The sequence below is a fragment of the Pelodiscus sinensis genome, chromosome 1 (genome assembly GCF_049634645.1).
Source record: "Pelodiscus sinensis isolate JC-2024 chromosome 1, ASM4963464v1, whole genome shotgun sequence".
Lineage (NCBI taxonomy): Eukaryota > Metazoa > Chordata > Testudines > Trionychidae > Pelodiscus > Pelodiscus sinensis.
Window position 1 is genome coordinate 148621072 of NC_134711.1, and position 26959 is coordinate 148648030.

General features: G+C 43.2%; 1 protein-coding gene across 3 annotated transcripts in view; it reads left to right on the top strand.

The window, feature by feature from the left end:
• NME7 (NME/NM23 family member 7) overlaps positions 1 to 26959 on the top strand; it is a 175736-nt gene that overhangs the window by 16861 nt on the left and 131916 nt on the right. For all 3 annotated transcript variants that reach the window (XM_075907002.1, XM_075907007.1, XM_075907016.1), the window contains exon 2: positions 22627 to 22734. In XM_075907002.1, coding sequence (XP_075763117.1) covers positions 22627 to 22734 — 108 coding nt within the window. The remainder of the gene's footprint in view (positions 1 to 22626; positions 22735 to 26959) is intronic.

Consider the following 26959-nt stretch of genomic DNA (forward strand, 5'->3'; position numbering starts at 1 on the left):
CTCCCAGGCCCCCATCCCTCTGCAGTTCGCTTGGACTCTCTGATCCTGGAATATCCGTGGTCATGCCAGACCACAGATGTTGCCTGACCAGAGAATCACAGATTTTAGAAGTGCAACCTGTAATTTTAAAAGGAAGTATAATTGACCCACAGCCTAGGGTTGCCAGGTGTCCGGTATTCACCCGGGCAATCCAGTATTTTCGGCTCCTGTCCGGTAAAAAAAAATTCAGTGAATACCGGACACCTAAAATGTCTGGTATTCCTGAATTTTTCCCTGGCCGGGAGGCGAAAATACCAGGCAGCTGGCAACCCTACAGACGTTCAGCAACCGCCCCCCCCTCCCCTCCCCAATACCCCCAGCTCCCTGACCCCAGCCCTCATGCTTACCTGGTTCCCCAAGGCTGCCGGCACAAAATGGCTGCCGGCCAAAAGACCTAGGGGAAGCAATGCTCAACAACTTTGGTACTCCCCCTCCTTTTTTCCCCTTCAACAGAATTTTTTCCCGGTGTTTTTTGGGGGGAAGGGGGGAGGGAGTTCACTATTTTTGTTTCAACCACCTGGCAACCCTACCCACAGGACTCAGGGTGACATGACATAATTAAGGATGGGAGCTTAGTAGATAACATTATAGCTAATAACATCCATAGTTTCATTACACAGGACAAATGTATACAAAAAGGTCAAAATCCCTGTATTCCAGAACTCATGACAGTTACGTGCCTGGAATAAGAAAGAAATTTCCCTTTATTGGTTGATAAATCATAGGGATTCTTGCAATTTCTTCTGAAACCTGTGGTACTGGCACTTTAGGTGACTGGATATAAGGACTCAAACCTATCTCTGTGTTTCAAATACTTGCTGAGTAAAAAGGATTTAACTGCCAGTTCACGTAACTTAAAATTTCTAGAATATTTGTGTATATTGAATGTCTAAATGTTGACTTTCAAAAGCCTTCATCTTTGGCTTTCTCCTAGTAATGCATTATTTTTCTTAGTAGCAAATGTATTTGTAAACTATACTACCCACATGCTAAATATAATATCTTAAATAAATTAAAGAGAAATTGGATAGATAACAAATTTAATCTGACAGTATTTAAATGAAGCACTCAGCCCCACTATGAACACTAGATGGCACTCCTTTATTTGCAGAGATCTGCTTTGATAAGCTTTGTTCAAGATTCAGTTCTGTTGCTCAGTTGTGTATTATGAGTTCTGTGTACAGTGTCTTTATTAATTTGTACCACTCATTTTGCAAGAATCCATTTTCCACTATGACATTGAGTAAAAATATACTAGGTGCAACCTTATTAACAGGGCAAATTAGTTGCTGTTAATCAAAAGTGAGGGAGAAATCTTTTTCTAAAGAGATTGGAAACAAAAAATGGTGGCCGAAAGCTGAAAAACTTGGTTGCAGAGCCCTAGAGTTTGGGGGTGGTTATATATGGGGTTTTATTTTAAAGCAATACAGGAGTTCAAATCTGTGTCCCACTGCCCTCTCCTTCTGTGATTTTGAGAAGTGGGACTGAGATCAGATTTGGGTGAGAGAGCTTTTATTATTATGTTTTGGGTTTTTTTGAATCTGACAAATTCAGGGGAAATTAAATTAATCATGATTTCACTGATTTCATGATTTCACCCCCCCCCACCCCCCCGTCCAGCTGTATAAGCGGTTAAGTGGCCTGGGCTTTAACCGACGAGACGGGACCAGACACAATTGTTAGCCATTGGGACGAGAGGGGCGCGCCCAGAGGAGGCGGGGGTCGGGGAGGGCCCCCCCCCGCTACCGACTGGGGCGTCTTACACTCTTCATTCTGATTAATAGACTGAACCAATTCTCCCAGTTGGAACATCCTGAAACTATGTGGAAGTTTGGTTGTGTAGTTGATCTTTGCTGCTTGAATACATTTTGATTCTCAAATCAGTCTTTCCTCAACTAAGTCCTAGAACTGTAGTCTTCAAGTTCTGGTCCATCGAGTGCATGCTGATCATATAGTTCTGTTTTTTCCTCTGTTTGTAGCTGCTTTTACAGATATCTAGTTCTGTCACTAGAAAGAAGAACATAGGGACTTGTAAACAACACCTGAAAATGAGCCAGTCTAGCAGCTTCTATTATTATTATTAATAATAATAATTATTATTTTAGTATTTGTATTACTGTAGTACCTAGGAACCCCAGGCATGGACCAGGCACAGTATATGTTGTGCTAGGCACTGTACAAAACACAGATCAAAAAAGATGGTCCCTTGCCCCAAAGAGAATACTGTCTAAATACAAGAGACGAGACTTCAGAGGAATACAGGTGGGAGTACAAAGGAACAGAGCCATCTTGTCCATGGCCCCACATTTTGTAGGTCCCCATGGCAGCCACCTCAACTGCTCTGCCCTGCCGCCCTCTCCCAGCCTCCACTATGCTCTTCTTCTCTGTGGCAGCAGAAAGCAGAGCACCAGAGCCCCAGCCCTAAAGCACTTTGCTTTCTCCCACCATGGTGAAGCAGAGTGCAGTGGGCTGGGAGAGGGTGGCAAGTCAGTGCGGAGAAGGTTTCCAGTTGCTTTGGCTCCCGTCTCTGCTGTGAGCATGTGGGGGGGGATCTTTGTGGCTGTCCCACACCAAGTCCCCCAGTAATCCCCTGGCTTGCATTTCTTGGGGGAGCGGGCTTCAGGCAAGGGAACAGGAGCAGGTTTTGGGGAAGTGGTGGAGTGGGGCTGCTGGTGGGGGTGGGACCTTCAGCCCTGCACCTGGAGCTTTGGCAGGGGGGTTTGCCCCAAGCCCTGTTCCCTAGGAATTGCCCTGCAAAAGAGTTAGTACCAGTCAGCGTGATGGGCAGTAGTCTATCATGGTAAAAGAGAGTCTTAAGCAGATAATTGAAGGAGAACCATGTAGAGGGGGGTTCTTCCCAAATATGAGGCAGCATAGGAGAAAACTGTTAGAATAAACCTAACAAGTAGATCATGGTGGCTAGTGTCATGCACTGGTTTGAGACAGAAATCAGGAAGTCAGCAGCTAATGAAAGATAATAGTAGAGTGGGGATAGACTCTGAAGGACCTTAAAAAAAGAAGACAGTTTGTTTTAGATGTGAACACATTGGGGGGGGGGTGACACAGTTCTGGGGAATGGGCTAGGACAGTGTTTCTCAACCAGTGATACGAGTACCTTTAGGGCAGTGGTCTCCAACCTGTTTACACCCAAGATCACTTTTTAAATGACAGAACAAGCCAAGATCTATCACCCCGCCCCTTCCTTGAAGCTCCACCCTCTCTATTCTCCTCCTCTCCATCACTTATACTGCTGCTTTTCCCCCCAATTCTTCTGTAGGAGAAGTTTTTCCAACATTTGGCCTGTCTAGACTGGACCAAATGTCAGAAAAAACCCTTCTTTTGGAAGCCCCCTTATTCCTTGTGGAAAGAGGAATATAGGGGTTACTGAAAGATCATGTTTGCTCTTCCACTAAAAGAAGTGGAAGAACAAACACATCCCTGGATGCAGAAGAGTTTTTCTGGGATATCTCCAGAATCCTGAAAAACTCCTGCAGTCTAGCTGTACCCTCGCTGGATTGAAACAGGATGTGTAGGCTCCGGGGTGGGAATGAGGAATTTGGATGTGGGAAGTGGTGAGAGGTGCAAGCTCTGGGAGGAAATCTGGATGCAGGAGGAGGTGGATAAGGGAATGCTGGCTCAGGGAAGGGCCTCCAGGCTAGGCAGTGTTGGGGTCAGATGTAGGGTTAGCCACAGTAAGTAAGCCACAGACTTCTAGATGTGAGGGTTCAGGAATTTGGGTTGGGGTATGTGAGGGGCTCAGGGCAGGGGGTTCCAGTGTATGATAGGCTCAGATGTAGGGTCTGGGGGAAAGGGGAGTGCCGGAGTGCTATGATGCTGTGGCCAGATGGGGGCTTGGCCCCAACTGGGGGTTTGTTGGCCAGGCTTCATTTTTAAATAAAAATACTATGTCAAACACAAAAAGTTTCTGCATTGTCTTTATTTCTGAGAAGGGCAGGCAACCTGTTTTGAGTCAGGGGTCACTGACCCACAGAAAGTCAGTTGGGGCCACACAAGTGAGATGCAAAAAAACCCTCCTCCAATCCCCCCCCCAAAAGCTTCACTAATGTCGCCCCAACTGGGTTGGTGGGAGATGGGGACATAGTACTGGGGAACGGTGCTAGTGGTGCTTTGACAGGGGACAGAGTTCTGTGGCTGGGGACAGGAGAGGGGACAGGGTGCTGGGAGGGCAGGGGACAGGGTGCCAGTGGGGACAGGTTTCTGAGGCTGGGGAGTGGGGAGAGGAAACAGGGGGCTGGGGAGAGGGAACAGGGGGGCAGTGGGGGCAGAGAGTCCCCTGCACCTGCCTCCTCCCAGGATTCCCCCCCGAGGGAAGCCAGCACGTGCCTCCTCTGGGGCTGGTGCATGCCTCCTGCGGTGCAGCCAAACCCCCATGGGCGCCTGCCCCGGGGCCAAACCTCCCCTCCTGCAGCGCAGCCAAACCCCCGCACATGCCTCCCCCGGGGCCGACCCCCGCTCCCATGGCACAGGGAAGCCCTGCTCTCAACTCACCCCTCGTGTGGTGCAGGGAAGCCACTGCACTCCTTCTCTGGGGCCGACGCCCCCTCCCACAGTATGGCACAGAGCTGTGGGAGGGGAGCAGCCAGCTCACTTCTGGAACCCCCAAAAGTGGCACGAAGCTGCAGGTAGGACTTCCATCCACCCCGCGGGAAGCCGGCACTACACTGGAGGTAGGTAGTGGGGCTTCTCGGGAGTGGGAGGGTGGGGGGCCTAAATGCCTCGTGATCGACTGGTCGATCGCGATTGACCGGTTGGTGACCACGGCTTTAGGAACACTTGAAAGAAGTCTGGGGGTACGTCAACACAACTGAAATTTGCAGAAAACTGAATTTTTGTTTTAAGTTTTACAGCGCTTTATTATTTTTTATTTTTTACACCCAAAAATTTCACCATCTGCCCAGCTATGATTAAGTTATTTAAATAAATGTGTTGCAATGGTAGAAAAAAATTGTGTCTGAAAACTGTAGGTACTGGTGGTATTTATAATTTTTGTTAAAAAAGGTACATTATAAAAAAAGTTGAGAAAAACTGGGCTAAGAGAATGATCTTTGGAGCAACGTTGTGAGCAGATATGAATAAGGCATGATGGCATTTGTCAAGGCCAGAGAGAAAGATGTTCAGTAATTGAGAAATGAGATAGTGAGGGGCAGGATGAAGGTTTTAACTGTGGATGAATAGGAAACACTGTATCTTAGAAATGTTATGCAGAAGGAATTGGCAACATTTAAACATTGACTCAGTGTGAGACTCTTGAGAGGTCTGAGTCAAATATGAAGCTCAGATGATGGGCCTGAGTGACTGACAGAATGGTGATCTCTGCCTGAGTGACTGAAGCCAGGCCTACAGTAGGGAGCAAAGTTGAAGTAAGATATGCAACTCTCACTGTGTGACTAGCATAGCTGGAGTCAGCATACCTTAGTTTGACTTATTTTGACACGTCTACTGTGGGGGTTGATGGGAGAAACTCCTGTCAACTCACCGTACTCCTAATGACCTGGTAGAGTACTGGAGTCAAGGGCAGGGCGGTCAATTTAGCGAGAGATCTCTGTGCTGATCTCCTGGAAAGTGTAGACAAGGTGTGAGCAAGGAGGTTGTAGGGAGGGTTTGGAGAGAATTTGTGTATGGCCACAGCAGGATCTAGAATCTCTAAGTATTTAATAAATATTCACTAATTAAGCCTTACAAGCCCACTGAAGTAGGTCAATATTAGTAGTCCTATTTTACACATTGAGACACTGAGGTACATAGCCATACTTTTTTCAGTAGCACTGAACATTGAATCTCTGTTTGAATTTGTGGGGAGCAGTGGCTGCTCAGTTGTTGGGAAAATAACCTTTGGCTACTTGCTCAAGGTCACCCAGGAAGTTAATGGCAGAGGTTCTGTTGCCTGCTCCCTTCTGGTAATCATGAGAAAATACCCCTCCTTAATTGAGAGAGAAAACAGTCTAGTACTGTATAAACTATCTTGTGTTCTTGGACGCAAGTGAATTTATTAAATCATTTAAAAATAAATCTTAATAAAATTAGACTTTGAGCTGATTAGGATTAGCAAGGTTTAATAGTGTTTTTCTAATTCCATTTTGCTTCTTTTTTCCCCTGAAGTAATTTACTTATCTAACTACTTGATAATGAGAAAATGCTGAACAGGTTTCATCATAAGAAATGCAATTCAAATTTAGCTTGTCTGTCTGTCTCTGTCTGTCTTTATAATAGAACAATGTTTCTCAAGATGAGGATTGTGACCTTCGGGGAACCATGTGATCGGGCAAGTGGGGTTGCTAGTGCAAGGGTGTCACTGGGGATGACAAACAGAGCAGTTTCCCAGAGCACCACACTAGAGAGGGCTCTTGAAGCTAAATTACATGCTTGAGCTCCAGGTGGTGGGACTCAGGCTTGAGCTTGGGTGGCATGGCTTGAGGCTGAAGCATGCAAGTTAGCTTTGTGGGACCCTTGTGGTGTGGGACCTGGGCAGTTGCCCTGCTTGCCATTCCTGGGTATTATTCATAATTTACTGAAAGATATTTTAGGTAGGGGTCCCAATTTTCTCAGTTCTTAGTAGGGGTGAGTTCCAATTACTTATATCCAGCACAAAAAGGTTGAGAAATACTGTAATAGAATTTATGGCTGCAGAGTAGTCTACATAATATGGTCTTTGCTAGCTAAAATCTGGATTTAGTTAAACTACACTTGAGTTAATGTTTGACACTACTCGAGGTAAAAGGCATATTTTTAACTTTAACACAAGTTTCAGGAGGAGCCCATTTGGTTAAGCAGTAGTGCAGAGTAAGTGCTTGCTCAAAATGCCCATAGCGGTGAATAAGAGAAGTGTTGGCAGCGTTGTCTGGGCAATAAATAGGGTAATAAATCTTTAATAGGCCATTATATACTCAGAATGTTCAAGGTAAATACAGGATGTGTGCTCTTTGGAACCTTCATGCAAACTACTTGGTGGTAGCACTCTCTGGAATCAGCTGGCTGAAGGTCACTTGATTGTGTTTCCAAGCAGGGTTATTCTTGCTAAAATATCTCTTGGAAGATTATTAAGAGTTGAGATAAGTTGAAGAAACTTTAAATATCATATTAGACTTTAACTAATATGGAGCACCATTGACAGCTATAGTTCAGGTTTCTTGAATGTTTTCTTTCAAAAACTCTGTTTTCAGTTGGTGAGATTCTGAAATTTTCCACACTTTCGCTCTACTGGAAAAGGGAGTATTTAGTGGAACATCTGAGTAAAAATAATGCTGTTACTCTTGAAAGTAAGAACAGTAGGGAAAAATACACATTTCCCTGCAGTAAAAAGATTTTTTCCTTTTTCAATGTTGTTTTGAACAGCATTAGTTCTGACATGGCTGGAGGCTGAAAGTGGAATTTTCACAGAGAATGTATAGGAGTCCCTTTGATGGTTACTCTGAACACTGGTTTTGATTTGACCAACTTTTGAATTTTGGAAATAGTTACATGCATAGTAAGCTCCCTATGTGAAATGCAGGCAGCAACATCCTGTGCGCCATTCGCTGAATACCATAGAGGCTCTTGGGTGTGCCTGCAAGCACCATATTTCAGGGTCGGGCCTAAATATTTAATAGCAAATAACCCTGCCCCCTTGGCTGTGGGTTTACAAAGTGTGTAAGCCTCGTGCTCAACTTTTATTCACATGAGTAGCCCAAGTCATGGGATCACTCATGTTAAAACACATGCTTACATTTAAAGTGCTTTACTGGATCAGAGCTTAGCTCTGCTTCTGCTGAAATTAATGGCAAAATTCTGCTTGACTTCAGTGGGAGTAGAGTTAAGCCAATACTGAGGACTTTTGAAAATTTCCTTGTAGTCTTTAATTATGTCATCAAATTTAATTTTTCAAATGTTACAATATAATGTAACTTTTTCTACAGCCTTGTAAGATGCATCTTGTAATGTGTGCAGCAAATTGGGGTAGGGTTCCTATGAAGACCTTTCGTCAGTCATTGGTGTACACAGGACAGTGCACTATAGTATAAGATCAATCATAGAATTGTAGGACTAGAAGGGACCTGTAAAGGTCATCTAGTCCAGTGCCTTGCCTTCAAGGCAGGATTAAATAGTATCTAGATCATCCCTGACAGGTGATTGTCTAACCTGCTCTTAAAAATCTCTGATGTTGGAGATTCCATAACCTCCCTAAGTAATATTTTCCAGTGCTTCTCCGTCCTGACAGGAAGCTTTTTGTAATGTCCAACTGAAATCTTTCTTGCTGCAATTTAAGCCCATTGCTCCTCCAATGGTTAAGGAGAACAATTTTTTTTCACTCCTCCTTGTAATAACCTTTTAGGTATTTGAAAACTGTTATGTCCTCTTTTTGTCTTTTCTTTTCCATATTAAACAAACCCAATTCTTTCAATCTTCCCTCATAAGTCATGTTTTCTATACCTTTAATCTTTTTTTGTTGCTTTTCTCTGAACTGTCTCCAGTTTGTCCCCATCTTTTCTGAAATGTGACACCCGGAACTGGACACAATACTCCTGCTGAGGCCTAATCAGCATGGAGTAGAATGGAAGAATTATTTCTCATATCTGCTTTATAACACTCCCGTTAAAATACACCCCAGAATAATTTTTTTTGCAACAGCGTTACACTATTGACTCTTACTTAGCTTGACAAACAGATTCTTTTCTGCAGTACTCCTTCCTAGGCAGTCACTTCCCATTTTGTATGTGTGCAACTGATAGTTCCTTCATAGAAGGAGTACTTTGCCTTTGGCCTCATTGAAGTCTTGGGAAAATATTACATGATATTGTTTGTGAACTAGTTTGTGATCTTGTAACTAGATTTCATTGTAATGCATGTGTACAAAGGGGAAAAGAGAAGGTATGCATATAACTTTTAGGTTTCCTCACCTCTGTTTGTCTATCTACACAAACTGAATGTGCTCTTAAAATTAGATTTTTTAAAAAAAAGAAAATAATGTATTGTGTAAAGACTGTTTATAAATACTTCATGGGGAGTTCTGTTAGACTTTACCTCACCTTTAACTTTCTATTAGCAGTGCATTAACTTAGGACAATTATAATCATACAAATAGACTTTGATTAATGAGAATGAAAGGTAAGTGGCACCTAGAAACTGCAGTGACTGGTGTATTGTAAAATAAGGTGGCAGTCATTTTATTCTATGACAACATGATGCCATCTGTTTCCTAACCTTTCTAAATAATGGCCTCCATTGTCCAATGTGCATCTCTGAGGAAGGCCAGATATACTTAATACAAAGAAATATAAACACTATTTTTTATAGATTAAAGTTGTATGAGAACTGCAATAATGTCATTGCCCTTCTTATTTAGTAATACAGAAAGTTCAGTAGGTACCATGCAAACACAGAAAGACGCAGTCCTTATTCAGAAGAGCCCTTTTCTTTCTTTTTTATGCAACAAGCAGCTGAGTGTTTTATTATGAGAAACTTACTGGCCTTGAAGGCAGGAATGTTTTTGACCATTGGCAATTTCACAATATATAAATGTTTTTTATTTTCTCTGAGACTTTACTTTCTCCTTTCTCCCTCAGGCAAAGAGAGCACAAATATGGTTTTAAAAATGCTTGAACAGTGAACGGATGTAATACATTTTGGGCTTTACACATCTGCAGTGCCTTTTATCTCAGGGTTCCATTGAGCTAGCATAAGTATTGGTACCTGTTCTGCTGGGATATTGTACAATCTCTAATTTTAGATGGGGAAATTGTGGCACAGGGATGTTAAATGACCATAAAATAGTGAATCAGTGAAATAGCTGAAAACTGACCTTAGGAGTCCTGGCCCCTGTCTTTGACTAATCATTTTATTTAGCAAACAAACCAGGATGTTTAACAGAAGATTAATATAATTTTCTTTTCTGTCTTTGCTGAAAATTTATTACAGGAGTAGAAAAGGAACACTTATTCCCATGTGGTGCTTTGACATTTTCTAATGTAGCTTAACTTGACATGTTCTGTTTCCATTCTTTGCTTTATTATTTTTCATACCATTTTGTAAAGATTCCAAGTGCTACTATTTTATATAATTTTGCTGTCTCTTCTGCTTTGTAGCATATCTACCTGGGATTCTTAATGCCTCTTTTATTACAACTTTTTATTATAATTTGCATTACTGCAGTTCCTAGGATCCCTAGTCAAAGACCAAGATTTCATTGTGCTAGATAATGTACAAACACAGGCCAGAAAGACTGTCCCTGTTCCAAAGAGCTTGCAATTTAAGGACATGTTTGTATGGAGACTTAATGCATGGCAAGCTTACCTATAAACTTTAGCTCTCTAGCCTGCCATGACTAAGTTTCCATGTGCTATAATATTTGAAACAGCAGTAGATCAAATCATGCTATGGAACTTACAATGTATGTTAGTAGGGCCAGTTGCTGTACAGGAAGCTAGTGTGCTATGTATTTCCACCCCAGCTTGTACTAAGTCTGTATAGACAAGTGCTTAGCATAAGATGAGACAACAGATATATACAAACAGACAGGGGGAGTACAAGGAAACAATGGAACAATCTAACAAGTCGGTGATGGAGGCTGGCATCCAAGTCTGACTGGAGGCAAAAGTCAACAGTTCAGTAGCAAATAAAAGATGCTAGGTTGAGTGGGGATAGACTGTGAAAGTGAACATATGCAGCTTGTTTTTGATACAAAAGGAAAGGAGCTGCCAGGGATCAGATTTAAATAGGGGGTGACATGCTCAAAGCACTGAGTTAGGAGAACATTCTTTGCAGCAACACTGTGAATGGGTGTGAGCAGAGCAAGATTGTGTGTGTCAAGACCAGAGAGAAGGATGTTGCAGTAGTTGAGTTGTGAGATGATGAGCTGTGTAGATGGATAAGGCAGGTAGCATCTTAGAAATGTTATGCAGAAATAATTGACAATACACCTTGAACACAAAGCTCTAGAGCCAGGTTGGGGAATCTTTTCTGGGTTGGGGGTCACTGACCCACAGAAAAATCAATTGGGGGCCACACACAAGTGAGAAGCAAAAAAAAAAAAACCCCTCACTGACATGGCCCCCAATGCTCCCCGCATTCCCGCTGCACACGACACACTGGGGGGCCCAGCCTAGTAGATTCTGTGTGCTTAGCCCCATGATGGGATGGTGGGGGAGCTGGAGCCCCAGCACGGGTTCTCCAATGCTGTGGGGAGCCTTGAGCATTGCGGGCTGGATTCAGGTAAGCCAGGGGCCACATCCAGCCCCCAGGCCTTAGGTTTCCCATCCCTACTCTGGAAAAAGGTATGAATCAAAGCTGATACCCAGGTTGTAGGCCTGTCTTCTTCTTAACATATGCACAGCATGCCTCAGGTGACGTGTGACCAGGATTCATCACCTAATTTGGTCCACTGATTGGATCATTAGCTTCCCCATCTTGGCTGGGTGAGATAGATGAAAAGGTGATATCCACAGTGATTAAGAAAAAAGACAGTGAGTTGGTTTACGGGAATGAATTAGCTCTGTTTATAGACATGTTGAGCATGCAGTAATGGATAGATATCATGAGATACGGAGACTGATTGTGACTTTGGTTTGGACCCAGAAAGACAGGTCTTGAAAAGGCCTTGGTAGATCTGTAAATCTTTAGCATAAAGATGGGGGTCGACTTTGTGTTTCTGTATGAGATTACCCAGAAACAAAGTGTAAAGTGAGTAAAGAAGGGGATCAAGGGTGGAGTCCTGAGGAACTCCAGAGAAAGTTGGAGGATGGCTGAGGACAATCTGTCAAAGCACAGGCTGAAGGGACTATTAGAGAAGTAGGAGAATCCGGAAAGTACAGAGTCACAAAAACCAATGGAAGAGGGCATTTCAAGAAGAGTATGTTCAGTGGTGTCAAAAGCAGACGACAAGTTAAGGAAGTTGAAAATAGAATACTGGGTGTGAGCTTTAGCTATGTAAAAGACATAAAAGACTTTGGCAAGTGTGGTTTCAGTGGAGTGCAATGTGTGAGAAGCTTGATTGGAAAAGATCTAGGATGGAATTGGAGGAGAGGAGCTCCCTCCCAGTATGTTTAATGAACTTAGAGATAAAAAGGAGGTGGGATCTGGGGTGATAATCTGAGAAGAAATTGGGGTGGATATTTTTTAGATGAGAGAGATTAAAGCAGGGCTACTCAACTTTGGAAGCCCCAGGGAGTCACAATGATACTCACAGCACATGCCGAGGGCCGCAACTTAAGTATGGTTGCATATATATGCAAATAGCTTATTTCACGCTGATGAGCATGAATACAAAACTAAGGCAAGACTACACAATATATAGGCTCCATTTAAGTCAGTTCTGCTGATATTAATAAAATGCAGTATTTACCTAATTTCCACCTATATGACAGTACTTTTAATGAGCAGTGATAGTCCAGGAATTTAACTGCTAACATGCATATCAATAGAAGATCATTATATTGACTACTTTTTTGTTTTAGCTCCCACTCGTGGGCTGCAAACAAACAGGCCATGAGCTGCATGTTGAGTAGCTCTGGATTAAAGCATGGTTCTGTTATGAAGGGAAGGAGTTAGAAGAGCTAGGGAAGGAATGAATGTGGGTGCCAGAGATCTCAGGAGATGGGATGTAATCATTGGCACATGTGGGAGATTAGAGGAGGAGAACAAATGAGAAGCTTTTGCATCTGTGATGGGAGGAGGCAATGAGAATTGTAAGAAGTGAAGGGAGAAGATAAGCTGAGCAGAGGAAGATGTTCATGTCCTGTTGTCAATTGCCATTAAACAGAGGGGCAGTGCTCTTGTACCTATGTTTAAATGTGACCACCTCTAATAACCAATTAAAGTCCTATATTTTAATCCAGTGTTCTAAATCCTCTCATGCACAACAAAATCCTGAAAGCAACATGGGGCCTGCAATATCCCCCAGCAGAGAAATGGTGTTTATGATGGCCTAATGGGCTGCTCTGAAAGTTACCAGAATGTCAGAGATCTGAGTTTAGGCTTTGCAGCGAGAACTAGAGATGTGACTATTTTATTCATATTTCTTTTGTATGTACATAGAGTCAGTGCAGTCTAGCAGTGAGGGCAGGGGAATAGAGAACTAGAACTCATGGATTATATTCCTTTGATTTCCCACTGACTTGCTGCACATCTCCTTTGAATTCACTTCACTTGTCAGCAGGAGGGGAGAAGAGTTGTGCTTACTGTTGCTGGGACTGTGGGACTTACTGCTCAACAGGCAGAGGCATTACTAAAAGGCATGGCAGATGGCACTCTGCTGGAGAAGAGCCTCGGAGAAAGGTTAATACATCTGCTTCCAGGAGTTCAAGAAAGCTATTACTTGTGGACCTTACTAGAAGGATAGTCATGGACCATGTGGGGAAAAGATGAGCTTTATTTCTGGGGTGAGCTTAGGAAGAGTATGCATGAATGCTTTTGCGTATGGAGTAAGGTTTTAGCTTTCTTTGGAGTCATCATGAGCATCTTTCAGGAGGCTGTCAGCAGTCTGTCAGCCATCTTCTCTTTTCAGGTGCACCTTGGTAGCAGAGGCCTTATCTGAATTGGTTGTTGACTCATGGAGGTTTCCTTAAGTGATGTCATTTCAGTTGATTAATATTGATTTCAGTTGGTTGTTGGGAAGGCCAAGACTATAACAGGGTTAAAAAAAGAACTAGTTAAATTCATGGCACATAGGTCTATCAGTGGCTATTGGTCAAGATGGGCCTCTGTTTGCCAGAAATTAGCAGTGGCCAACATGGGATAGAACACTTGATGAATATCTGTTCTGTTCATTCCCCTGGGGCACCTGACACTGGCCGCTGTAAGAAGACAGGATACTGGGCTAAATGCAAGGATGCCGTTTATGGGGGGCTAAGGGGACAGTAGCCCCCCCTCCCTGGATTTCATACTTGAGGTCATCTTAAAACCCAGAGGCAGTTTTTAAACATAACAAAGTTTGAGCACCTTGCAGCTTTGTGTTGGGGGTAGGGAATTTGTTATAAAAAGAGGGAGGCAGGTGATTAAGAGTAACAAATAGTATGCTCAGTCTAAAGCATCTGTTTAAAACATCAACATACTCTTTCTATTGTTTTATTTTGAAGTGGTTATGTTCTCTGTTTTGATCTGTTGTAAGCAGGCTTGGCAGCATTTGATTTTTAATTTTAATTTTGATGTAGAATACCAATTTTTTACTTTACACATTTTCTATTTTTTTTCTATAAATTTTCTGTTGCTGGGAATGATGGGGGCGGGTTAGAAAATTATTAAAGGACAGTAGACACTAAGACTTAAAACACTAATGCTACATAACCCATTCAAATAGAAATTATTAACATCACGTGTCAAACTATACAAAATAGATAATCTTAAAAAAATCATACCTTGTTTCACTGTTCATTTGCTAGTCCATTTGTAACCAGCCTAATTCAAAAGTATAAATTATTGGATTTTCTTTAGTCTTAGTTCTCCAGCAGCTTGATTTTTTTTTAACTGTGCCTATCTGTAAATTTAACTTCTTATTGATGGGAATAGTTTTTTGCTGATTTGTCTATGTGCAGTGAAATCAATGTTTACTGACATCAATGCAATACTTCCAAGCCTGATATAGGATCTAATCTTGTAGAGAGAAGTAATGAAGACCTAAGGAATCTATTAATTTATTATCCTATGTAGACAAATACCCTTTAGCCAATGAAGGAGACACATGGTACATTTATTTATATATAAATACATTTATTTATATTTATTTTTATTTATTTGTTCCTGAAATATACACCAAGTATATATTGGTAGTGTATGATTCTTACTTTGTGTGAGTTGAGGAGGAAGTGAGTGGAGATCTTTTAGGGGAACCTAGGAGTATTTTCTCCTGAGAAATTAAAGGGAGAAGAAAAGTATCTTTGCCTTTTGATACAATCTCATCAATTTCAAAGGCAACAGTATTGCTTTTCTGAAGTATTTTTTATTGTGCCTCAAGAATAATTTCTCTGGTAAAGCTTGGGGACTTGAGTAGGAATTCTGTTAGAGGTGGGGAAACCTTCCCTTCAATTTGTTGAAAGAATTTTAACAAGGGAATTCAAAGAGGTCCTCATAAGCAGTTTTTTTCCTCTATATATTTGCCATGTTCCAAGATCTGTCAAGATTGAATATTAACAATAACAGCAACTGTGAATGAGCAACTTGAGATTGCATGTGTCAGTGCCAGATACTACTTTGTTTTAAAAAATTTATATATATATATTGCTTGGGTTTGCTACAGGCAAAATTATATATATACAGGCAGTCCCCGGGTTACGTACAAGATAGGGACTGTAGGTTTGTTCTTAAGTTGAATTTGTATGTAAGTCGGAACTGGTACATATTGTAGGGGAAACTCTAGTCAAACATTTCTCCAGAGCTCAGTTTTATTCTCCCACACCTCACTTCCCTCAATCCTTTATTCTCAAGCTGAGGTGTCTGCTGAGAAAAGCCGCTCTGCGTCTCCCTGGTCTGCTGGGAGGGGGGGCGCTAGCTTCGTGTCTCCCTGGTCTGCTGGGGGGAAACAGCTAGTGCGGGGTTGCCTCACCCCGTTTGTAAATAGGGATCCGATGTAAGTCGAATCCATTTAACCCGGGGACTGCCTGTATATATATATATATATTGCTTGGGTTTGCTACAGGCAAAATTCTACATCCTGGCTGCTTCTCATCTCATCACATATTTTCAGTCTACATTATGAAAAGATCAGGCTCCACTGACATATTATTCAAGTTGCGTTTGAAATATTGTATTGATGATTTTATTCACTATAAGGTAATTCCAGAATGGAGCATAATTTTCATTGATAATAGTTTATATTACTTAGAAAGCTAAAAACTTTGCATTTGGAAATTGGATTTCTCTTCATTAAAAAATAAAACATCTCTACAGCGGGAGACTTGCTGCTGCACATAGCAATTTCCAGTAAGCATCTGATATCTGGCTGAGTTTTTATGAACAGGGCTTTCCCACAGCAGAGAGTTTAAAAAACAAAACAAAAACCCAACCCCACAGAAATCAAAACTTTAAAATAGAGATTTTTGGACCTGATTAGGGATGTAAAACTCCTTTAAAAAAGTTAACTCTGCCCGCTTGTTAGGCTCCATTTAACTGATTAAGCACAGGGCTGTGAACTGTTGGCTGCCAGGCCGCAGTGGCTTTGGGGGCCAGAGCCTGGGGTACGCTGCTCAGCTGCCCAGGCTGCAGTGGCTTTGGGGGCCAGAGCCTGGGGTACGCTGCCCAGCACCTCTCCTCCCACTGCAGCTGTTGGGAGAGGCGTGTCCTGCCCTGCCTCTCAGCCAGCTAGCATCAGGTAGGGTCAGGGTCTCCTTCTGGCTGCAGAAGAGCAGTTCACTGCATGGAGGGAGCCCAGCATGACAGCCTTAGAGCAGCCGTAACCTGGGCAGCAGTGCTCAGCTGGTGGCTTGGAGGCAGTGCAGGGCTAGGTGAGGAGGGCAGGGCTAGTGCTGGGGGGCTCTGAAGGTGTGGGGCCCTAAGAGGCAGGGGGCTTGTACTGAGGGGTTTTGGGGTGAAACTAATACTGGGGAGCTCTGGGAGCGGGGCTAGCACTGGGGGGCTCTAAAGGATGGGGTGCTGACACTGGGGGATTGTTGGGGCGGGGCTAGTAGTGAGGAAACCATGGGGGGCAGGACTGGCACTTGGGGGGCTCTCAGGATTGGGCTAATTGGGAACTGGGGGCTGTCACGGGGGTCTGGTGGTGGAGGAGTTCTAAGGGGTGGGGGGCTGGCACTGGGGCATTTGGGAGGGGGGCTCTGAGTGTGGGAGGATGGCACTGAGGGGGTTGGGTGCAGGGGACCCTAGGGTTAGTGGCTGGTGCTGGGGGATAGTGGAAGGGAATGGGGGGGGGGTCTAGGTGTTAGGGCTGGCACTGGAGAGCTGCTCCCAGAGCTGCCGCAAACAGCTGGCTTCAGTTGCAGCCATCGCCTGCCATGTGGCAACTGTCATAGCTGAAGCTGGCTGTTTGTGGCAGCTCTGAGGGCTGGGCTTTTGGAGGATTGGCACTATTTTATTGGCACATTCGCATATTCATTATTTACTATGCAAATAAAATGTTGTCGGTTCGCTGACAGTTTGTGAATGGGTTTGCCAGTCTGCAGTATAAAATGGTTTGGAACCACTGAACTAATTAAATGGGATTTTACATCCCTACTGCATGCTTTTCCAGTGTTGAGAAACCTTCTGATAGTGCCCCACATGAGATTGTCTAAGCTAGAATTGAAGGGATCATAGTACATGGAGACTGATAAGAAGTGAAAGTAGAGATAATTGTTCCTTTTAATGCAGTTGTACATCACAAAGGTTACTGCACAAAGCATTAAATTTTGTGAGATCTATAAATGTTGAGGACAGGAAACAGTAACCTTATATTTGCGGATGGGGTAGAGTTGTCTATTTAATGGACAAAGAGCAAGGGACATAAAAGATAAGGACTTAGAAGCAGTGATGTTGTCAATATTATGAAAGGGGATTGTGGACATTTTTCTTCTGTTAGCTTGTGATAAGGCCAGGAATACATATGCCTTCAGGAAACAAGGATCAGGGACTTAGGGCATTGTGGTGCATTCCAAAGGCAAAAAAATGTTCTTCATCAGTGGGTTTGTGATCTCCAGGGAGGAGAAATTCCTCCCAGAGATGATTTAACACTAGTCTGAGAGCAATCCATTCCATCACACATTGAAGAATCTCACCTTCTCCCCTTTATTCAGTTTGGAGGTGGAATTTTAATAAGAAGCTCCAAGGAATGCAAATTATGAATCAGGAGATCTGATTTCTATTCCCAGCTCTACCACTGACTTGCTACTGTGGACGGGTCACTTAAATCCTGATACTATTCCCAGTGGACCAAACACTTAACCTCGTCATGCCTCAGTTTCTCTATCTATAAACTGGGTAGAATACATCCCAGATGTGTTGCATGGGATAATTTGTTAATGCCATAAATCTTGAGAGCCTCGTTTTTCAAATTTTATAGATGGAGGAAGTATAATAAAAATGACATTCAATGGTAATGAATTTGGTAACACTGTTGCAAAGGCAAAGTAATACCTGTTGGGCTAATGGAGTTATTCTATTTTTGCATGTATCTTAGACCAAAATCTTTCCTATGCAATGATAGGGTACAAGATAAATGTTAATATGGTATAATACAGAGGGTCCTTTGGGACACTCCTGAGAGTGTCAATTCAGGGCAAATTTCTTAGAGACCGGGTTACTTACAGCATAAGGCTGGGGGGTTCTCCACTATCAGGCACCCAATCCAGTGACAAAGATCACAGCTATTCACCACAACTGGCTAGCAAGAAACCATACAAACAATTCTCTAAGACAACTCAGTTCAGTCACCACCATAGTACTCCTTATACAAATGAGAGGTTATGAAAACCAGTCTCACCAAATGAAAAGGTTCCTCTGATTCCAAAGGAAGAGCTACGTTCCCAGGTTTAATTTATAATTCAAATCTTACACCAAAAGCATACTGTTAGCCAATCCTTTAGAATCTAAAATCTAGAGATTTATTTATAAGAGAAAAGAAAGAATGACAGAGAAATAATTAAATAAATTAAATACACCAACTGCATAGTTCTTAGTACAGGCTTGTAGCAGAGGTGGAATAATCTGCCATCTTAAATCGAGTCTCTGGAATACGTCTGCTGTTAGGATGGGTCATCAGTCCTTTGTTTCAAGCTTCGTATCATAGCAAAGATCCTCCAGAGGTGAGAATCCAGACTGAAGACAAAATGGAGGAATCTCCAATGCCCTTTTTATATTCTCGACCATGTGGAGGGACTCCTATTGTTCTTCCTGTGTAAAAGTACATCCCAAGATGGAGTTTGTTACATGAGCAAATCACTTGTCCATGCATGACTCAGTTCTTTACAGATGGACTCCATTGCTTCTATTCCAGTCTGAACGTTTACAAAAAAGTTCATCAGATGTCAGTCAAGTATTTCTGTTCATGTGACTGTTAGTTCTTTCATAATAGGCTGGCCAAACTTCCTGCTGATGTTTCCCAGAAGCAAACGTTTGAAATATAAATACATAGCCACTACTCATAACTTAAAAAAAAAAAAAAAAGATACATGTATACGGATAGTATAAACAGAACCAGCGAATAATAAGCTTTTTATAGACCTCTTAGTTGGCCCACTTTGTACAAGATTTTGTGCAAACATATAACAGTGGTTGCAGCAATGAACTTGTATTGTTGTAGTTTAATCTGATGTCATATAGGGTCTGCAAAATAGCATTACTCCTAAAGATGAACCCAAGTAATACTGAGTTGATGCTCGTGTGAAGAATAAAGTGCTTTGTGCGCTCCTGGAGTAAAACAACAATCCACAGCTGTGGCATCACTTTGGACACACCAATGCTGCTGGACACCCAAATGACGACAAGGAGCATGTCTTTCCCTCTGGCTACTGTTTACTCATATTTAGTTTGTGATTCATTATGACTCCCATATTCCTTTTTGCAGTACTTCTTTCTAGGCAGTCATTTCCCATTTTGTGTGTGTGCATCAGACTGTTCCTTCCTAAGTGGGGTACTTTGTCTTTATCCTTATTCAATTTCATTCTGTTTACCTGAGGCCATTTCTCTAGTTTGTCCAAATAATTTTGAATTTTACAGACTTGCAGCAATAAAACAAAACAGTTGTGTAGGAAAGATACAAGGAAGGTCCACGTGACTTCACTATTCTTATTCATAGATCGTTATTCCATTCTTAAAACTGCCACTGTCTAAGAATTAAAAAAACATGGTAAAGCAGGGGTGGCCAACCAGTTAGACACGAAGAGCCAAAAGAGGTGTGGATAGTAGAGCAAAGAGCCACACATCCGTCCTCCAGAGCCAGGCACTCCCAGGTCCCTCCCATTCTAACCCAATGCCTGGGTCTCACCGGAGCTGCCACCGCCACAGCCACGCATTTCTCCCTCCAGGCACTGGGGCGCGTGCTCAAAGAGGGCATGTGGCTCCAAACAAGCCATAACCCTGAGAGCTGCATTTTTGTGAGCAAAGAGCCTAATGTGGCTCAAAAGCCACAGGTTGGCCACCCCTGTGGTGGTAAAGGATATTCAAAGAAGGCCACAGGGAAATTCACTGCAACCTAAACAACAACATGACTTGTCGTGCTCTGCAATATTAGTCACTACTAAGCAAATAACTCAAGCAAATTCCTCAAGCAGTTTCATTCTTTTTCATTTCAGCATCACTAGAATATTAAAGTGTTAATAAATAATACATAGCTCTTACATAGCACTTTTCATCAGTTAGAGCACAGAGTAAAGTAGAGCAATACAACAAAGGAGGTCAATATCATTAACCCCATTTTCCAGATGAAGAAACTAAGCCATAGAGGGTGAGATGAGTGCCATGGTCAAAGCTGGGGACAGAATTCAGGTCTCCTGAGTCTGAATCAAGGGCTCTGTCTGTTAGACAAGACTAAAATTTTACACTCCTTGCATGGTTTTGGAAGCAAAGCTGCAAAGCTTAATAATGTACAGTGAAACCTTTGTTATCTGGCACTCTGTTAACCAGAAAACTTTAATTGGCATTGTCCCCAGCCACAATACTGTCACATCTTCAGATGCACAGGCCTGGCTTGGTTTACCATGATTGGCTTAACAATTTTTTATTTAAGAAGTACTAATCATCTTTAACTCAAAATAGAAATGTGAGACCAACTGCCTCAAACTACAAAACTACCAATATTAAAAACTTGAGTTTTACTATTATTGTCCTTGGTTTTTCCTAGGTTGATGGGACCCTCAGATAACCGGAATTTTTAGATAATCGGAACACCCTAATCCCCTAGTGTGCCGGATAACACAGGTTTTATTGTATTTAAATTGAGAATTTATTCTTTATTATCTCACTGTTTCCAATTTGCTACTCATATTAGGACCTGATTCAGTAAAGAGCTTAGATTTGTCCTTGAAACCCATTGAATTCCATGGGATTTAAGACTGCTTAAATGGCTTGCTGAATTGGAGCCTTTAATTCTAATAATATTTTTTGTGTCTAGCTCTAAATGTGCTGCCAGCTTTTAAAGTGATAGCTTTGACTAAATAGTATTTTCCGTATCTAACGTTTAGTAACATAAGTTGTTATGCTGTTTTGTGAGTAGGAAGGGAAAAGGATAATGCAGCAAATTGCCTTCAGTAGCCGTCTTATTACATGCTAATAGTTTCTGCCCATGTGCACCGGTCTAATGACCTTCCTCTTTCTGCCACTAATGTGAACGATAATTTATCCTTGACTTACATAGGAGCAGGACCAGACCCTTCATATTTCTGCACTGCTCTAGAAGTCGATGTGCACTTGTTCTGTTCCACTGCTTAGCGGGCAATGTTTGACATGGCTGATGTGCCCGTTTTCCAAAATTTGAATGTCAATAAGTCCTACTTAGTGCCAACTTGAAAATCTTCAACTTTTATATAATCTATATGTATATTAGAACAGCTCTTGTGCAAAAGGAGGTTTTTGTGCAAAAAGGTGCCATCTACACAGCACTTTTTTCACAAAAACTTCTTGCTTAAAAGGGAAATGAAGAGGAAATGCAAATGAGAGCATGACATATGCAAATGAGCGCTCCATTTGCATTTGCTCTTCAGGAAGAGGCTCGTAGTATAGACGTAGCCTAAGAGTTACAGAGAAGTAGGATTATTGTCTTTTCTACTGAAAATGCAAATGATGGAGACAGTTAGTGTATGTGTGTCAACATGAAACCAGAAAGACTGCCAATTTATTTCACAGGGCCTACTGATACACCTCAAATGATGATGAGATCCTCTTATGTTGACAACCTAGCACACTTGTTTTTGTTAAACCAGTTAACTATAAGCAGTATGTCATCTGAGACAAAATGACACCATGCATAATATATTCCGCAGTACTGGGAAATGATTTGCACCACGCTACTTTCATACCCCACCATCTCATAGGAAATTATTTGTAGATGAGGCTGAGATGCACAGATTTCTTAGTAAGATTTTAAGTTATAGATCTCACTAATATTGCCACAGCCTGAGTGAATTTATCTCTATAGTAAAATAAATTGTTCTCTGTCACCATCAACAAGAGAGGGATGTATTTTCCTTTGGGCTGTGTTGTAAATATTGGGAAGGTTCTATGGTTAGCTGTGAGCAGATAAACATTTTATAGCAATTGAAAGTGGGCAAGGTAGCAGGTCCATATGAGTTCAACCTTAGAAAGTTGACAGGCTGAAGCTGCTTCCATATTGGTTCCATTATGCATAGTAGGTGGGGTTGACCTGAATTTAAACAGTAGCTGCATTGTAAATGGACCCCTCAATGCGATTGACTTTTTTTCTAGTATAGTCAAAATTAGAACAATGTGTTTTGATCATACTTCTTTAAATGGTCAACTCCACATTTCTAAGAGGCTTTCTTTGCGATCAGAATTGATTCAGAAGTTAAACGATATTGTCATTCTTAATGAGCGGATAGAAGTTATCTTCTTAGAAATGCTGAAGCGTGTTTGCTAATGTTTTCAGTTGGGAAATAACAAATTGAATGCAGTGTTTCTGTGTGCTATTGCTATCATAGTCCTCTACCCTTTCTTTTTCAGAGCCAAGACGACAGATTTGCTTTCATTGCAGAATGGTATGATCCGAATGCTTCACTCTTTCGACGTTATGAACTCTTGTATTATCCGAAAGATGGGTCAGTTGAAATGGTAAAAACTTTTTGTATTTTCCTAAGCATACTTTTCAGCTACACATGTTGGAAGTTGGTAGGCCACACAATGATTATAATTTATCTTTGTTTATATGTATATGTAAAAGTAAAACATGGTGTCTAATATTGTAGTTGCCCTTGCTATACATTTAAAAAAAAAAGAAGAAAAGACATTAACAGAACACACACCCCTCCTTTCCTATTCTGTCCCTCACAAAACCCCTTTCTTGGGAGCAGCCCATGCAAGTAGATGAGCCTTGCAGCGTGCCCTATAAGTTAATGATGAATAATTTTAAAGGAACTCTGCTTACAACAGTATTTGTTTAAAGCTATATTGTCATAGGCTGTCTGTATGCTGCACTGCTGCCAACATTTGAAAACGTTTCCAGGGAGATTTCTAATAAGCCAGTGGTGGCAGCTTTTTCTGCACAGCTGTGAATGCTGGTAACAGGTTAATTGTATAGAAATATTTAGTCTCTAAAATGCTTATTTCCAATGTGTTCTTGAACCATCTTAGAACACCCAGCAGCCACTCAGTTCTGTACTCTGCTCTGCTCAGCTCCATTGTGCTACATTTTGCCAGAGTATCACTATGTGGTGATAACTTAACACAGACACAAATGTCAGAGTGGGTGTCCACCTTGCTCTCCATATTGGAGCTGGGGAAGCAAAAATGCCCATAAATAACGTATGGTGGGAGAAGCCCTACAGTTGAGATTTTGGGATCTGTTTGGACAGGTATTAGGATAGGATGTATGGACCTTACACTGGGGAGGAAAGTGCCAGAGAGGCCCTGGGGGCAGGACTGTCCCCTCTGGCTTTGTCAATTATGTATGATAAGCAGGAGGCCTGAAAAAAAGGGATGAAACTACAGTCAGGTGAGGGGAAAGGACTTGTGGGGTTGTCAAGCAGGAGACTGCTGGTGTGACTCCTGGAGCCTCAGGAGGAACTCTTGTCCTAAAGATCTTCACTGCTCCCTAAAGGGAATGCTGCGAACTGCCAGGGAGAGACTCATAGGCGTGCGCACGGGGTGTGCCCAGGCACACCCTAATGTTTCAATGAGCCTCCCTGGTGCGCTGGGGAAGGAGGGTGTGGTCAGGGGCAGCGCGGCTGGTCTGGGGGGCGGGGCGGGGGCAGTGCAGCTGGCCCCTGCACCCCCAGAGCTGCTTCCCAGTCTCCCTCTTCCTCCCTGCCAACCCCGTGTTCCTCAAACCCCCCCCCCCCCCGGATCTGCTTCCTGCACCTCCTTCCTCCTGGACAGCCCTGTAGCCCCTGCCCCCCCCCCCCCCCCGCCAACTCTGCTTCCCACCCTCCCTTCCTCCTGGCCAGTCCCCTCCCCCCCACCAGAGGCTCCCAGTGCCGATTGCGCCCCACCTTCCAGTCATTCCCACTGCCAGGCTTCAGTCTGGCACCCAGCTGGAAAACCAGGAAGTATCAGACATTGCATATGTCCGGTATTTTCTGGATTTTTCTTTTTTTTACCAGACAGAGTGCCCAAAAACCGGACATCTGGCAACCCTATGAGTCAGACCCGGTGCAGGTACCAAGTGATGGGGAGACTGCCTGAACTTTGGGAACCAGAGACTGCGGGGTAAGGGTTTGTGGCCCAAAGGGGGGCTGAGAAACCTAAGAGACAGAGTAGGGGGAGCACCAGAAGGGTGACAGTCAGGGCAACCCTAGAACTCTGTTACAGACCAGCTGGTGGCTGCTGGAGAAGGAGGGAAAAATAGGGGGAAAGGGTCAGAGAGGAAGGGGCTTGTGCTGAGGGAAGAGGGGCAGGTCAGGAGAAGAAAGGAGAAGGCACCAAGGGACAGAGTGGAGGAGAGACACAAATGCCAGGGGGCCAAGTGGAGACAATGAGGAAAAGGGCAGGTGGGGAAGTGTCAGTGAGAGGGGGACAAGATGGTGCTAGGAGAGGAGAGGGGAAGGGCTTTGGAGGACTAGAGGGGAGAAGGGGAGATGCTGGGAGAAGGCTTGAAAGAAGGGGTGGGCATGAGGAAGGCAGGGATGGAGAAAGGCATGTGTTAGGGCACAGAGGAATGAGGGGAATGGAGGCAGAGGGTGGTGAGGGGGTGGGCATCAGGGAAAAAGAGGGCAAAGGGGGCAGGGGCAGTGAGGGAAGGGGGAGGCACCAGGAAGGTGCAGGGGTAAGGGAAGGTGCAGGTGCCAGGAGATTCTGGGGTGAAGCACAAGGACAGACACCTGCAGGGGAGGGACCAGCACCAGTGGAGAGAGGCAGGGCAGGTGTGTAGTGGGAGGTGTTAGGAGAGGGGATGAGGAGGAGTAGCTCATATGATCAGAGTGGGGCTAATGGAGGAGTGGGCACAGGGGGGAGAGAAGGGCTGGTGGAGGGGGGCAGGTCTCAGGATGGCTGAAGGCAGTGAGAAGGGCAGGAGTCAGGACAGCAGCGGTGGGTGAGGGTGGGGGGGGGGGGACAGCAGGCACCAGGGGAGCTGATGGAGCAAGGGGAGAAGATATGGCAGCAGACAGAAAGGGTAGAGGTTTATAAGATACTTGGGTGCCACAGTGGCACATCCAAACAAGCCACAAACTCAGTACTGGTGCACAACACAAAATGTATTGTTCTCATGGGAGGAAACTCTTAGAGGGAACACTACCCCCAGCCTCTCCACCCCCTGAGATAATGTCACAGACATTGGGTTAAAGGAATTGCAGGATAGTTGCCTGGGAGTGTGGGGGAAGGTTGGTGAGGGCCAAACTAATCCCTGTTGGTAAGAGGATGGTGGGAAAAGTCCTTGGGGGGAGGGGTGTGAAATGATACCTTTTATTTCTGGTCATGTGTCCATATCGCCCCAAAAGTATTACCCCCCAGAGGCTTGGCTAATGGAGGTCGGGGGGTGTGGTTAATGGGGGTCAAAGAGTACATTTTAAAAAAATTCTTTGGGTGCACACCCTAATGAAATGTGCTGCGCACGCCTACAGAGAGACTTAAGAAGGCTGCAGGGGGCGAGAGGCCCCTTTTAAGAGGCAAGGAGCTAAGGTCTGTGCTGGAGCCACCCAGTATAAGTAACTTGGTATGACAGGTTCTCCTATCATTAAGGAAACTAACCTCAAAAGACTCCTTTACAAGTGTCTTAAAATTCGTCTTCTCTTCTGAATTTATATATGCCCACTAACCATTACCACGGAATCAAGCAGTGGACGTGGTATACTTAGACTTTAGTAAGGCGTTTGATACAGTCTCGCATGATATTCTTATCAATAAACTAGGCAAATACAACTTAGATGGGGCTGCTCCCTGTGACCGGCTGGAGTTCTTTTACCTGGTGCTTGGTTTTGTTACAGCAATTGAAGGAGTCAGGTTAAAGCTTAAACAGTGACAGGTTTATTAAAGAAGCTTAAAATCATATGGTTACAATGGCTATTGCTCTATTTCTTAACTGATAGCAAATATAGATCTTAAAAAAAAAATAGTTACAAAGGAAAAAAAAGATAGAAAATAGAAATAATGGTACCAAGTGACAGCTTAATCTTTAAAGAGATCTAAGTCTATGTGTACACTTAAGACAAAGGACACATCCAGGTACAATTTTTACCCTCTTCTGTGCCTCTCGACTCCAGCGTATCAGGCCGGGGCCAGTCCCTTAATTCCTAGGAAAGGCGAATACGAGGTGGGCATCCCCATGGAACCTCGGGAGGCCAATCACCTAACCCGACCAGCAGATAATGATAGATTGACGCTTAGAGTAAGTGTGCTGCTGGGCCCATATTTTATGCCCATAGGGGCCCGTATTCTCTTTCTTATCTAAGATGCCAAATTGTGTAGGTCCGTCTTTGTGATGCCAGTTCTTACAAGGGAGTTTCAACTTAATTTACACTTGTAAGAGAGATAACTAAATTGTGAGTACTGGACATTCTTTACTGGGCGGGAGATTCCTCCCCCTGGACGAGTGTGTGTTTGTATCAATATAGGTGCCAGCCAAGGCAGTTCTCACAACCTCAAGGTCAACAATTGGCGTATCTCTGTTTACAGCCATCCAGGATCACTGCGAGCTAGCATATCCGGGCCTCCTGTCAAGGCTTCAAAGACTATGCTGATTTTACTGCTCTGTGTGTGCTCTGTATGCTCTAGGCAAGCAAGATGGATGTTACAGGTGGGGGTTCCTGTCTGGCTACTTGGTCTGAGGTAAACAGGATGAAGTTTAATAAAGACAAATGCAAAGTGCTCCACTTAGGAAGGAACAATCAGTTTCACACATACA